The sequence below is a fragment of the Somniosus microcephalus genome, unplaced genomic scaffold (genome assembly GCF_052327205.1).
Source record: "Somniosus microcephalus isolate GS21.2 unplaced genomic scaffold, FLI_Smic_1.0 unresolved_chr3, whole genome shotgun sequence".
In the NCBI taxonomy this organism is placed as follows: Eukaryota; Metazoa; Chordata; class Chondrichthyes; order Squaliformes; family Somniosidae; genus Somniosus; species Somniosus microcephalus.
Genome location: NW_028225181.1, coordinates 22,836,419 through 22,851,932, shown reverse-complemented (window position 1 = coordinate 22,851,932; position 15,514 = coordinate 22,836,419). Strand labels below are relative to the sequence as shown.

General features: G+C 50.0%; 2 protein-coding genes across 2 annotated transcripts in view; both read right to left on the bottom strand.

The window, feature by feature from the left end:
• Positions 1-316: 316 nt before the first annotated feature.
• On the bottom strand, positions 317-2,667 carry LOC147091313 (haptoglobin-like). The gene is made up of 2 exons (XM_085976733.1): positions 2,167-2,667; positions 317-1,182 (listed from the first exon to the last, which is right to left on the bottom strand). Exons 1-2 carry the CDS (start codon positions 2,195-2,197, stop codon positions 407-409), a joined length of 807 nt encoding a protein of 268 aa, XP_085832859.1. The 5' UTR covers positions 2,198-2,667; the 3' UTR covers positions 317-406.
• Positions 2,668-3,491: 824 nt separating this feature from the next.
• Positions 3,492-15,514, bottom strand: part of LOC147091312 (zona pellucida sperm-binding protein 3 receptor-like) — a 29,021-nt gene continuing 16,998 nt past the window's right edge. Inside the window, exon 5 of the mRNA XM_085976734.1 lies at positions 3,492-3,976. Within this exon, the coding sequence (XP_085832860.1) occupies positions 3,819-3,976 (158 nt within the window). The 3' untranslated portion in view covers positions 3,492-3,818. The remainder of the gene's footprint in view (positions 3,977-15,514) is intronic.

The following is a 15,514-nucleotide window of genomic DNA, read 5'->3' as shown; positions in this document are numbered from 1 at the left end:
ATGTTCAGTGGGTTGTGGACACAGATAGATGGAGATATGATCAGCGGATTGTGGACACAGATAGATGGAGATATGATCAGTGGATTGTGGACACAGATAGATGGAGATATGACCAGTGGATTGTGGACACAGAGAGATGGAGATATGATCAATGGATTGTGGACACAGATAGATGGAGATATGATCAATGGATTGTGGACACAGATAGATGGAGATATGATCAATGGATTGTGGACACAGAGAGATGGAGATATGTTCAATGGATTGTGGACACAGATAGATGGAGATATGTTCAATGGATTGTGGACACAGATAGTTGGAGATATGATCAATGGATTGTGGACACAGATAGATGGAGATATGATCAATGGATTGGGCGGACACAATTAGATGGAATGAGAGCTGCTCAATAATTAGTAATGACCGCGTTGATCCAGGTGAGGCTCTGAAAGACATTGGTGTAAACGGCGTACGTTCCTACCCTGCAGGGCTTGTCGTAGGAGACGACCCCGGCCGCGTAGAAGGTGCCGTTGTCATTGACCACGAAGGTTGCCCCGCAGTCTCTGTCGCAGAGGTTCTCCCCAAGCTGCGACGGCCCCGTGCAGAAGCTGTGGGTTTTGAAGTCATCGGGGAACAGGTGCGGGTGGTACTTCTCGAAGTAGTGCTGGCACTCGGTGGTGTTGACCACGGGCAAAGCGACGTAGCGCAGGTGGATGGGGGCCACATAGGTTACCCCCATCCCCCAGCCAGCCACGAAACCCAGCTTGCCCTCCTCAGCGTAGTTGTGCTCGGGCAGACAGACGGGCATGATGTGGTTGCCGAAGACGATCTCCTCCTTGAGCTTGATCAGGGCGATGTCGGCCCAATACTCAGGTGTGTTTACCTCCCTGGGTTGGTAGAAGATGCGCTTGCTGTGCACCTGGCGAGCGGCGTTGACCTCCCTCCGGGCCTGCACTCCCACGTACACCTTCAGCCCATCCTCGATCTCCTCTGCGGTGTGGTTGCTATGCACGGCGTGGTAGCTGCTCAGCACCCAGCGGTGGTTGAGCAGGGCTCCGTTGCTCAGCTTCCCCTCCAGGTTCTCCAGCAGGACGCTCCAGGGAGAGGCCCCATGGAGCACGAATCTTCCGCCCACTATCCTCTGGATGACGTGCAGCTCCTCCAGCGGTTGGCCACACACCACTGAGAGAGGGGAGAGGGGGAGAGAGAGAGAGAGAGAGTGAGAAAGAATGCAGGGTGAGGAGGAGGAGGCAAAACGTGAAGGAGTTCGTCAACTCCAGACTCGTCACATGGGGAGGACTCTGATCGCAACACTCCCTCTTTAACAGGGTTCCATGATGGAGAGACTCCCTCTTTAAAAGGGGTCCCTGATGGAGAGACTCCCTCTTTAAAAGGGGTCCCTGATGGAGAGATTCCCTCTTTAAAAGGGGTCCCCGATGGAGAGATTCCCTCTTTAACAGGGTTCCCTGATGGAGAGACTCCCTCTTTAAAAGGGGTCCCTGATGGAGAGACTCCCTCTTTAAAAGGGGTCCCCGATGGAGAGATTCCCTCTTTAACAGGGTTCCCTGATGGAGAGACTCCCTCTTTAAAAGGGGTCCCCGATGGAGAGATTCCCTCTTTAAAAGGGATCCCTGATGGAGAGACTCCCTCTTTAAAGGGGATCCCTGATGGAGAGACTCCCTCTTTAAAGGGGTCCCTGATGGAGAGACTCCCTCTTTAAAAAGGATCCCTGATGGAGAGACTCCCTCTTTAAAGGGGTCCCTGATGGAGAGACTCCCTCTTTAAAAGGGGTCCCTGATGGAGAGACTCCCTCTTTAAAAGGGATCCCTGATGGAGAGACTCCCTCTTTAATGGGGTCCCCGATGGAGAGACTCCCTCTTTAAAAGGTGTCCCTGATGGAGAGACTCCCTCTTTAAAGGGGTCCCTGATGGAGAGACTCCCTCTTTAAAAGGGGTCCCTGATGGAGAGACACCCTCTTTAAACGGGATCCCTGAGGGAGAGACTCCCTCTTTAAAGGGGTCCCTGATGGAGAGACTCCCTCTTTAAAAGTGGTCCCTGATGGAGAGATTCCCTCTTTAAAGGGGTCCCTAATGGAGAGACTCCCTCTTTAAACGGGGTCCTAGACTGCCTCTGATCTGCACAAGTTGGTGAAATGTGGAACATTACCTTTCTCACACACTGGGAGTTCTTCCCCCATGTCCGTGTTCTTCCATTTGCCTTCGATTGTGCACACATACACTCCTGGGGAGGGAATAAGACTGAGCTCAGAACCCAGCTTAATTACAACACACCTTCATCCACTCTTCTCTCCTTCCCTCTCCCTCTCCCTCTTGCCCTCTCCCTCTCTCTGCTCCCCTCTCCTTTACCTCTTCTGCTCTACTCTTCTCCCTCTCTTTCTCTTCATCCCTCCCTCTCCCGCCCTCCCCTTGACTCCCAACCTCTCCATTTACACCTCCCTCCTTCTATCTCTCCTTCCAACTCACTCAGCCTTTCCCTCTCTCCCACTCCAGTTTCTTCTCTCCCACTCCCTCTTTCCTTCCCTCTCTCTCCTCTCTCCCTATCTTGTTCCCTCCCTTTCTCCTCCCTCTCTCCTACCTCCTTCTTCCATATCCCTTTGCCTCCCTCCATTCTTCCCAATCCCTCCCTCCCTCTCTCCCTCATACTCATTTCCTCTTCTCCTTCCCACTCCCTCTCTCCTTCGCTCCCTTCCCTCTCCCTCTCTCCTTCCCTCTCCTTCTCTCCTTACCACTCTCTATCCCTCCCTCTCTCTCCTGCTAACTCCCTTCCCACGTCCTCTCGCCTTCCCTCTCTCTATAACGCTCTCCCTCTCTCCTTCTCTCTCCCCTTTCCACTCCCCCTCCGAGAGTGCAGCGCGCTCTCAGTACTGCCCCTCTGACAGTGCAGCGCTCCCTCAACACTGCCCCTCTGACAGCGCAGCACTCCCTCAGTACTGCCCCTCCAACAGTGTAGCGCTCCCTCAGTACTGCCCCTCCGACAGTGCAGTGCTCCCTCAGTACTGCCCCTCCGACAGCGCAGTGTTACCTCAGCAATACCCCATCCGACTGTGCAGCACTCCCTCAGTATTGCCCGTCCGACAGCGCAGCACTCCCTCAGTACTGCCCCTCCGACAGCGCAGCGCTCCCTCATTACTGCCCCTCCGACAGTGCAGCGCTCCCTCAGTACTGCCCCTCCGACAGTGCAGCACTCCCTCAGTACTGCCCCTCTGACAGTGCAGCGCTCCCTCAGTACTGCCCCTCCGACAGTGCAGCGCTCCCTCAGTACTGCCCCTCTGACAGTGCAGCGCTCCCTCAGTACTGCCCCTCTGACTGTGCAGCACTCCCTCAGTACTGCCCCTCCGACAGCGCAGCGCTCCCTCATTACTGCCCCTCCGACAGTGCAGCGCTCCCTCAGTACTGCCCCTCCGACAGTGCAGCGCTCCCTCAGTACTGCCCCTCTGACAGTGCAGCGCTCCCTCAGTACTGCCCCTCCGACAGTGCAGCGCTCCCTCAGTACTGCCCCTCTGACAGTGCAGCGCTCCCTCAGTACTGCCCCTCTGACTGCGCAGCACTCCCTCAGTACTGCTCCTTCGACAGTGCCGGGCTCCCTCAGTGATGCCCCTCCGACAGTGCAGCGCTCCCTCAGTACTGGGCACCGGGGAGTGTCATGCCTGAGAGTTCGGGGCTCAAGTCTCTGGACCGGGGGCACTCGAACCCACGACCTTGTGAGTCAGAGGCGAGAGAGTGAGAGAGAGAGAGAGAGAGAGAGGGAGAGTTAGTGACTGCAAGGAGAATCTTTCAACGTGATGAGGCCCTGATCCTTTAATACCCAGTTCCAAACTCACCCTCATCACTGAAATGCTTCTCATGGTAGTTTGGGTCGCAGACGTACTTGATCGCGGAGAGATATGTCCTCTGTAAGTGGGTCGTCACATAATCATAATGACCATGCTCGATGTCCTTGGGAAAGTCACACTTGGCTGAGAGAAAAGGTCAAATTCAGTAAGGACAAAATCCTCATCGGGAGCAGATCCCATACAGAGCATTACTGATCCAAACCGTCTTTGTCTAGAACTACGCCGAAACAGGCCAGTCGGCCCAACTGGACCATGCTGGTGTTAATGTTCCACGCAAGTCTCCTCCCACCTCGACTTCATCTCACCCTATCCTTCTATTCCTTTCTCTCTCATGTGTTTATCTGGCTTCACCTGAAAGGCGATTCACCTCAACCTCTCCCTGTGGTAACGAGTTCCACATTCTCATTCCTCTCTGGGTAAAGAGGTCTCTCCTGAATTCCCGATTGGATTTATTAGTGACTATCTTATATTGATGGTTCCTAGTTTTGGACTCCCTCACAAGTAGAAACATCTTCTCTACATCTATCATATTGAACGCCGTTCATCATTTTAAAGACCTCTATCAGGTCACCCCTGCGTCATGTCTTTTCTAGAGAAAAGAGCCCCAGCCTGTTCAGTCTTTCCTGATAGGCGTAACCTCTCAGTCTGTTATCAGCCAAGTAAATCACTTTTGCAACTTTTCCAGTGCCTCTATGTAATATCCTTTTGGTAATATGAGACCAGAACAGTAGACAGGGCACCAAGTGTGGTCTACCCAAGGTATATGGAGACCTGAACTGTGCACAGTATGCCAAGTGTGGTCTATCCAAGGTATATGGAGCCCAGAACTGTGCAGAGTGCTCCAAGTGTGGTCTTACCAAGGTATATGGAGACCTGAACTGTGCACAGTATGCCAAGTGTTGTCTAACCAAGGTATATGGAGACCTGAACTGTGCACAGTGCTCCATGTGTGGTCTATCCAAGGTATATGGAGACTAGAACTGTGCACAGTGCTCCAAGTGTGTCATATCCAAGGTATATGGAGACCAAAACTGTGCACAGTGCTCCAAGTGTGGTCTTACCAAGGTATATGGAGACTAGAACTGTGCACAGTGCTCCAAGAGTGTTCCAACCAAGGTATATGGAGAACAAAACTGTGCACAGTGCTCCAAGTGTGATCTAACCAAGGTATACAGAACACCAGAACTGTGCACAGTGCTCCAAGTGTGATCTAACCAAGGCATACAGAGACCAGAACTGTGCACAGTGCTCCAAGTGTGGTCTAACCAAGGCATACAGAGACCAGAACTGTGCACAGTGCTCCAAGTGTGGTCTAACCAAGGTATACAGAGACCAGAACAGTGCACAGTGCTCCAAGTGTGGTCTAACCAAGGCATACAGAGACCAGAACCATGCACAGTGCTCCAAGTGTGATCTAACCAATGCATACAGAGACCAGAACTGTGCACAGTGCTCCAAGTGTGATCTAACCAAGGTATACAGAGACCAGAACTGTGCACAGTGCTCCAAGTGTGGTCTAACCAAGGTATACAGAGACCAGAACTGTGCACAGTGCTCCGAGTGTGATCTAACTAAGGCATACAGAGACCAGAACAGTGCACAGTGCTACAAGTGTGGTCTAACCAAGGCATACAGAGACCAGAACCGTGCACAGTGCTCCAAGTGTGATCTAACCAAGGCATACAGAGACCAGAACTGTGCACAGTGCTCCAAGTGTGATCTAACCAAGGTATACAGAGACCAGAACTGTGCACAGTGCTCCAAGTTTGATCTAACCAAGGCATACAGAGACCAGAACTGTGCACAGTGCTCCAAGTGTGGTCTAACCAAGGCATACAGAGACCAGAACCGTGCACCGTGCTCCCAAGTGTGATCTAACCAAGGCATACAGAGACCAGAACTGTGCACAGTGCTCCAAGTGTGATCTAACCAAGGAAAACAGAGACCAGAACTGTGCACAGTGCTCCTAGTGTGATCTAACCAAGACATACAGAGACCAGAACTGTGCACAGTTCTCCAAGTGTGATCTAACCAAGGCATACAGAGACGAGAACTGTGCACAGTGCTCCTAGTGTGATCTAACCAAGGCATACAGAGACCAGAACTGTGCACAGTGCTCCAAGTGTGATCTAACCAAGGCATACAGAGACCAGAACTGTGCACAGTGCACCAAGTGTGGTCTAACCAAGGTATACAGAGACCAGAACTGTGCACAGTGCTCCAAGTGTGGTCTAACCGAGGTATACAGAGACAAGAACTGTGCACAGTGCTCCATGTGTAGTCTAACCAAGGTATACAGAGACCAGAACTGTGCACAGTGCTCCAAGTGTGGTCTAACCAAGGTATACAGAGACCAGAACAGTGCACAGTGCTCCAAGTGTGGTCTAACCAAGGCACACAGAGACCAGAACTGTGCACAGTGCTCCAAGTGTGGTCTAACCAAGGCATACAGAGACCAGAACTGTGCACAGTGCTCCAAGTGTGGTCTAACCAAGGTATACAGAGACCAGAACTGTGCACAGTGCTCCAAGTGTGGTCTAACCAAGGCATACAGAGACCAGAACTGTGCACAGTGCTCCAAGTGTGGTCTAACCAAGGTATACAGAGACCAGAACTGTGCACAGTGCTCCAAATGTGGTCTAACCAAGGTATACAGAGACCAGAACTGTGCAAAGTGCTGCAAGTGTGGTCTACCCAAGGTATATGGAGACCAGAACTGTGCACAATGCTCCAAGTGTGGTCTAACCAAGGTATATGGAGACCAGAACTGTGCACAGTGCTCCAAGTGTGATCTCACCAAGGTATACGGAGACCAGAACTGTGCACAGTGCCCCAAGTGTGGTCTAACCAATGCATACAGAGACCAGAACTGTGCACAGTGCTCCAAGTTTGGTCTAACCAAGGCATACAGAGACCAGAACTGTGCACAGTGCTCCAAGTGTGGTCTAACCAAGGTATACAGAGACCAAAACTGTGCACAATGCTCCAAGTGTGGTCTGACCAAGGTATACAGAGACCAGAACAGTGCACAGTGCTCCAAGTGTGGTCTATCCAAGGTATACAGAGACCAGAACTGTGCACAGTTCTCCAAGTGTGGTCTAACCAAGGTATACAGAGACCAGAACTGTGCACAATGCTCCAAGTGTGGTCTAACCAAGGTATACGGAGACCAGAACCGTGCACAGAGCTCCAAGTGTGGTCCAACCAAGGTATACAGAGACCAGAACTGTGCACTGTGCTCCACGTGTGGTCTAACCAAGGTATACAGAGACCAGAATTGTGTACAGTGCTCCAAGTGTGGTCTAACCAAGGTATAAAGAGACCAGAACAGTGCACAGTGCTGCAAGTGTGTTCTAACCAAGGTATACAGAGACCAGAACGGTGCACAGTGCTCCAAGTGTTGTCTAACCAAGGCATAAAGAGACCAGAACCGTGCACATTGCTCCAAGTGTGGTCTAACCAAGGCATACAGAGACCAGAACTGTGCACAGTGCTCCAAGTGTGATCTAACCAAGGTATACAGAAACCAGAACTGTGCACAGTGCTCCTAGTGTGATCTAACCAAGGCATACAGAGACCAGAACTGTGCACAGTGCTCCAAGAGTGGTCTATCCGAGGTATATGGAGACCAGAACTGTGCACAGTGCTCCAAGTGTGGTCTAACCAAGGCATATGGAGACCAGAACTGTGCACAGTGCTCCAAGTGTGATCTAACCAAGGCATACAGAGACCAGAACTGTGCACAGTGCTCCAAGTGTGGTCTAACCAAGGCATATGGAGACCAGAACTGTGCACAGTGCTCCAAGTGTGATCTAACCAAGGTATACAGAGACCAGAACTGTGCACAGTGCTCCAAGTGTGATGCAAACAAAGGCATACAGAGACCAGAACTGTGCACAGTGCTCCAAGTGTGGTCTAACAAAGGTATACAGAGACCAGAACTGTGCACAGTGCTCCAAGTGTGGTCTATCCAAGGCATACAGAGACCAGAACTGTGCACAGTGCTCCAAGTGTGGTCTAACCAAGGTATACAGAGACCAGAACTGTGCACAGTGCTCCAAATGTGGTCTAACCAAGGTATACAGAGACCAGAACTGTGCAAAGTGCTGCAAGTGTGGTCTACCCAAGGTATATGGAGACCTGAACTGTGCACAATGCTCCAAGTGTGGTCTAACCAAGGTATATGGAGACCAGAACCATGCACAGTGCTCCAAGTGTGATCTAACCAATGCATACAGAGACCAGAACTGTGCACAGTGCTCCAAGTGTGGTCTAACCAAGGCATACAGAGACCAGAACTGTGCACAGTGCTCCAAGTGTGGTCTAACCAAGGTATACAGAGACCAGAACAGTGCACAGTGCTCCAAGTGTGGTCTAACCAAGGCATACAGAGACCAGAACCATGCACAGTGCTCCAAGTGTGATCTAACCAATGCATACAGAGACCAGAACTGTGCACAGTGCTCCAAGTGTGATCTAACCAAGGTATACAGAGACCAGAACTGTGCACAGTGCTCCAAGTGTGGTCTAACCAAGGTATACAGAGACCAGAACTGTGCACAGTGCTCCGAGTGTGATCTAACTAAGGCATACAGAGACCAGAACAGTGCACAGTGCTACAAGTGTGGTCTAACCAAGGCATACAGAGACCAGAACCGTGCACAGTGCTCCAAGTGTGATCTAACCAAGGCATACAGAGACCAGAACTGTGCACAGTGCTCCAAGTGTGATCTAACCAAGGTATACAGAGACCAGAACTGTGCACAGTGCTCCAAGTTTGATCTAACCAAGGCATACAGAGACCAGAACTGTGCACAGTGCTCCAAGTGTGGTCTAACCAAGGCATACAGAGACCAGAACCGTGCACCGTGCTCCAAGTGTGATCTAACCAAGGCATACAGAGACCAGAACTGTGCACAGTGCTCCAAGTGTGATCTAACCAAGGAAAACAGAGACCAGAACTGTGCACAGTGCTCCTAGTGTGATCTAACCAAGACATACAGAGACCAGAACTGTGCACAGTTCTCCAAGTGTGATCTAACCAAGGCATACAGAGACGAGAACTGTGCACAGTGCTCCTAGTGTGATCTAACCAAGGCATACAGAGACCAGAACTGTGCAAAGTGCTCCAAGTGTGATCTAACCAAGGCATACAGAGACCAGAACTGTGCACAGTGCACCAAGTGTGGTCTAACCAAGGTATACAGAGACCAGAACTGTGCACAGTGCTCCAAGTGTGGTCTAACCGAGGTATACAGAGACAAGAACTGTGCACAGTGCTCCATGTGTAGTCTAACCAAGGTATACAGAGACCAGAACTGTGCACAGTGCTCCAAGTGTGGTCTAACCAAGGTATACAGAGACCAGAACAGTGCACAGTGCTCCAAGTGTGGTCTAACCAAGGCACACAGAGACCAGAACTGTGCACAGTGCTCCAAGTGTGGTCTAACCAAGGCATACAGAGACCAGAACTGTGCACAGTGCTCCAAGTGCGGTCTAACCAAGGGAAACAGAGACCAGAACTGTGCACAGTGCTCCAAGTCTGATCTAACCAAGGTATACAGAGACCAGAACTGTGCACAGTGCTCCAAGTGTGGTCTAACCAAGGTATACAGAGACCAGAACTGTGCACAGTGCTCCAAGTGTGGTCTAACCAAGGCATACAGAGACCAGAACTGTGCACAGTGCTCCAAGTGTGGTCTAACCAAGGTATACAGAGACCAGAACTGTGCACAGTGCACCAAATGTGGTCTAACCAAGGTATACAGAGACCAGAACTGTGCAAAGTGCTGCAAGTGTGGTCTACCCAAGGTATATGGAGACCAGAACTGTGCACAATGCTCCAAGTGTGGTCTAACCAAGGTATATGGAGACCAGAACTGTGCACAGTGCTCCAAGTGTGATCTCACCAAGGTATACAGAGACCAGAACTGTGCACAGTGCCCCAAGTGTGGTCTAACCAATGCATACAGAGACCAGAACTGTGCACAGTGCTCCAAGTTTGGTCTAACCAAGGCATACAGAGACCAGAACTGTGCACAGTGCTCCAAGTGTGGTCTAACCAAGGTATACAGAGACCAAAACTGTGCACAATGCTCCAAGTGTGGTCTGACCAAGGTATACAGAGACCAGAACAGTGCACAGTGCTCCAAGTGTGGTCTATCCAAGGTATACAGAGACCAGAACTGTGCACAGTTCTCCAAGTGTGGTCTAACCAAGGTATACAGAGACCAGAACTGTGCACAATGCTCCAAGTGTGGTCTAACCAAGGTATACGGAGACCAGAACCGTGCACAGAGCTCCAAGTGTGGTCCAACCAAGGTATACAGAGACCAGAACTGTGCACTGTGCTCCACGTGTGGTCTAACCAAGGTATACAGAGACCAGAATTGTGTACAGTGCTCCAAGTGTGGTCTAACCAAGGTATAAAGAGACCAGAACAGTGCACAGTGCTGCAAGTGTGTTCTAACCAAGGTATACAGAGACCAGAACGGTGCACAGTGCTCCAAGTGTTGTCTAACCAAGGCATAAAGAGACCAGAACCGTGCACATTGCTCCAAGTGTGGTCTAACCAAGGCATACAGAGACCAGAACTGTGCACAGTGCTCCAAGTGTGATCTAACCAAGGTATACAGAAACCAGAACTGTGCACAGTGCTCCTAGTGTGATCTAACCAAGGCATACAGAGACCAGAACTGTGCACAGTGCTCCAAGAGTGGTCTATCCGAGGTATATGGAGACCAGAACTGTGCACAGTGCTCCAAGTGTGGTCTAACCAAGGCATATGGAGACCAGAACTGTGCACAGTGCTCCAAGTGCGATCTAACCAAGGCATACAGAGACCAGAACTGTGCACAGTGCTCCAAGTGTGGTCTAACCAAGGCATATGGAGACCAGAACTGTGCACAGTGCTCCAAGTGTGATCTAACCAAGGTATACAGAGACCAGAACTGTGCACAGTGCTCCAAGTGTGATGTAACCAAGGCATACAGAGACCAGAACTGTGCACAGTGCTCCAAGTGTGGTCTAACAAAGGTATACAGAGACCAGAACTGTGCACAGTGCTCCAAGTGTGGTCTATCCAAGGCATACAGAGACCAGAACTGTGCACAGTGCTCCAAGTGTGGTCTAACCAAGGTATACAGAGACCAGAACTGTGCACAGTGCTCCAAATGTGGTCTAACCAAGGTATACAGAGACCAGAACTGTGCAAAGTGCTGCAAGTGTGGTCTACCCAAGGTATATGGAGACCTGAACTGTGCACAATGCTCCAAGTGTGGTCTAACCAAGGTATATGGAGACCAGAACTGTGCACAGTGCTCCAAGTGTGATCTCACCAAGGTATACAGAGACCAGAACTGTGCACAGTGCCCCAAGTGTGGTCTAACCAATGCATACAGAGACCAGAACTGTGCACAGTGCTCCAAGTTTGGTCTAACCAAGGCATACAGAGACCAGAACTGTGCACAGTGCTCCAAGTGTGGTCTAACCAAGGTATACAGAGACCAAAACTGTGCACAATGCTCCAATTGTGGTCTGACCAAGGTATACAGAGACCAGAACAGTGCACAGTGCTCCAAGTGTGGTCTATCCAAGGTATACAGAGACCAGAACTGTGCACCGTTCTCCAAGTGTGGTCTAACTAAGGTATACAGAGACCAGAACTGTGCACAATGCTCCAAGTGTGGTCTAACCAATGTATACGGAGACCAGAACCGTGCACAGTGCTCCAAGTGTGGTCTAACCAAGGCATAAAGAGACCAGAACCGTGCACATTGCTCCAAGTGTAGACTAACCAAGGCATACAGAGACCAGAACTGTGCACAGTGCTCCAAGTGTGATCTAACCAAGGTATACAGAGACCAGAACTGTGCACAGTGCTCCTAGTGTGATCTAACCAAGGTACACAGAAACCAGAACTGTGCACAGTGCTCCTAGTGTGATCTAACCAAGGCATACAGAGACCAGAACTGTGCACAGTGCTCCAAGTGTGGTCTAACCAAGGCATATGGAGACCAGAGCTGTGCACAGTGCTCCAAGTGTGGTCTAACCAAGGTATACAGAGACCAGAACTGTGCACAGTGCTCCAAATGTGGTCTAACCAAGGTATACAGAGACCAGAACTGTGCAAAGTGCTGCAAGTGTGGTCTACCCAAGGTATATGGAGACCTGAACTGTGCACAATGCTCCAAGTGTGGTCTAACCAAGGTATATGGAGACCAGCACTGTGCACAGTGCTCCAAGTGTGATCTCGCCAAGGTATACAGAGACCAGAACTGTGCACAGTGCCCCAAGTGTGGTCTAACCAATGCATACAGAGACCAGAACTGTGCACAGTGCTCCAAGTTTGGTCTAACCAAGGCATACAGAGACCAGAACTGTGCACAGTGCTCCAAGTGTGGTCTAACCAAGGTATACAGAGACCAAAACTGTGCACAATGCTCCAAGTGTGGTCTGACCAAGGTATACAGAGACCAGAACAGTGCACAGTGCTCCAAGTGTGGTCTATCCAAGGTATACAGAGACCAGAACTGTGCACAGTTCTCCAAGTGTGATCTAACCAAGGTATACAGAGACCAGAACTGTGCACAATGCTCCAAGTGTGGTCTAACCAAGGTATACGGAGACCAGAACCGTGCACAGTGCTTCAAGTGTGGTCTAACCAAGGTATACAGAGACCAGAACTGTGCACTGTGCTCCATGTGTGGTCTAACCAAGGTATACAGAGACCAGAATTGTGTACAGTGCTCCAAGTGTGGTCTAACCAAGGTATACAGAGACCAGAACAGTGCACAGTGCTCCAAGTGTGTTCTAACCAAGGTATACAGAGACCAGAACGGTGCACAATGCTCCAAGTGTGGTCTAACCAAGGCATAAAGAGACCAGAACCGTGCACATTGCTCCAAGTGTAGTCTAACCAAGGCATACAGAGACCAGAACTGTGCACAGTGCTCCAAGTGTGATCTAACCAAGGTATACAGAGACCAGAACTGTGCACAGTGCTCCTAGTGTGATCTAACCAAGGCATACAGAGACCAGAACTGTGCACAGTGCTCCAAGTGTGGTCTATCCGAGGTATATGGAGACCAGAACTGTGCACAGTGCTCCAAGTGTGGTCTAACCAAGGCATATGGAGACCAGAACTGTGCACAGTGCTCCAAGTGTGATCTAACCAAGGCATACAGAGACCAGAACTGTGCACCGTGCTCCAAGTGTGGTCTAACCAAGGTATACAGAGACCAGAACTGTGCACAGTGCTCCAAGTGTGGTCTAACCAAGGTATACAGAGACCAGAACTGTGCACCGTGCTCCTAGTGTGGTCTAACCAAGGTATACAGAGACCAGAACTGTGCACAGTGCTCCAAGTGTGGTCTAACCAAGGTATACAGAGACCAGAACTGTGCACAGTGCTCCATGTGTGATCTAACCAAGGTATACAGAGACCAGAACTGTGCACAATGCTCCAAGTGTGGTCTAACCAAGGTATACAGAGACCAGAACTGTGCACAGTGCTCCAAGTGTGGTCTAACCAAGTTATACAGAGACCAGAACTGTGCACAATGCTCCAAGTGTGGTCTAACCAAGGTATACAGAGACCAGAACTGTGCACAGTGCTCCAAGTGTGATCTAACCAAGGTATACAGAGACCAGAACTGTGCACAGTGCTCCACGTGTGGTCTAACCAAAGCATACAGAGACCAGAACTGTGCACAGTGCTCCTAGTGTGGTCTAACCAAGGTATACAGAGACCAGAACTGTGCACAGTGCTCCAAGTGTGGTCTAACCAAGTTATACAGAGACCAGAACTGTGCACAGTGCTCCAAGTGTGGTCTAACGAAGGTATACAGAGACCAGAACTGTGCACAGTGCTCCAAGTGTGATCTAACCAAGGTATACAGAGACCAGAACTGTGCACAATGCTCCAAGTGTGGTCTAACCAAGGTATACAGAGACCAGAACTGTGCACAATGCTCCAAGTGTGGTCTAACCAAGGCATACAGAGACCAGAACTGTGCACAGTGCTCCAAGTGTGGTCTAACCAAGGTATACAGAGACCAGAACTGTGCACAGTGCTCCAAGTGTGGTCTAACCAAGGTATACAGAGACCAGAACTGTGCACAGTGCTCCAAGTGTGGTCTAACCAAGTTATACAGAGACCAGAACTGTGCACAGTGCTCCAAGTGTGGTCTAACCAAGGTATACAGAGACCAGATCTGTGCACAGTGCTCCAAGTGTGATCTAACCAAGGTATACAGAGACCAGAACTGTGCACAGTGCTCCGAGTGTGATCTAACCAAGGTATACAGAGACCAGAACTGTGCACAGTGCTCCTAGTGTGATCTAACCAAGGTGTACAGAGACCAGAACTGTGCACAGTGCTCCAAGTGTGATCTAACCAAGGTATACAGAGACCAGAACTGTGCACAGTGCTCCAAGTGTGGTCTAACCAAGGTATACAGAGACCAGAACTGTGCACAATGCTCCAAGTGTGGTCTAACCAAGGTATACAGAGACCAGAACTGTGCACAGTGCTCCAAGTGTGATCTAACCAAGGTATACAGAGACCAGAACTGTGCACAGTGCTTCAAGTGTGGTCTAACCAAGGTATACAGAGACCAGAACTGTGCACAGTGCTCCAAGTGTGATCTAACCAAGGTATACAGAGACCAGATCTGTGCACAGTGCTTCAAGTGTGATCTAACCAAGGTATACAGAGACCAGAACTGTGCACAATGCTCCAAGTGTGGTCTAACCAAGGTATACAGAGACCAGAACTGTGCACAGTGCTCCAAGTGTGGTCTAACCAAGGTATACAGAGACCAGAACTGTGCACAGTGCTCCAAGTGTGATCTAACCAAGCTTCTATATAAGTTTCACATAAGTTATCTCCTTTTCAATTTAATCGCTCTAGAAATGAACCCCAGTGCTTGGTTTGCTTTCTGTGCTCCTATTAACCTGCGTCACTACTTTTGGTGATCTGTAACCCTAGTTTCTCCTGAATTCCTTCTTGGATTTATTAGCGGCTGTTATAATTGTGCTTAAAAGATGAAATGCGCTGTCCAACATTCCCTCTATAAACTCTCTCGATGGCAAGACTCTCTCTGGGATAAGCAAATGGTGTGATACTGCAGAGTAAGAGGCCATTCGGCCCGTCGTGCCTGTGCCTGCTCTTTGCTGGAGCTATTCAATTAGTCCCACTCCCCTGCTCTGTCCCCACTTCAAGTATTCATCCAATTTCCCTTTTGAAACTTACTATTGAATCTGCTTCCAGCGTCCTTTCAGGCAATGCATTCCAGACCGTAACAACTCGCTGCGTAAAAATATTTCTCCTCATCTTCTCCATCTGGCTCTTTTGCCAATGAACTTCAATCTGTGTCCTCTGGTTACCAATTCTCCTGCCACTGGAAACAGTTTCTCCTTATTTACTCTATCAAAGCCCTTCATGATTTTGAACACATCTATCAAATATCCTCTTAACCTTCTCTGCTCTAAGGAGAACAACCCCAGCTTCTCCAGTCTCTCCACGTAACTCAAGCCCCTCATCCCCTGGTATCATTCTGGTCAATCTCCCCTTAACCGTCTCTGCTCCAAGGAGAACAACCCCAGCTTCTCCAGTCTCTCCACGTAACTCAAGCCCCTCATCCCCTGGTACCATTCTGG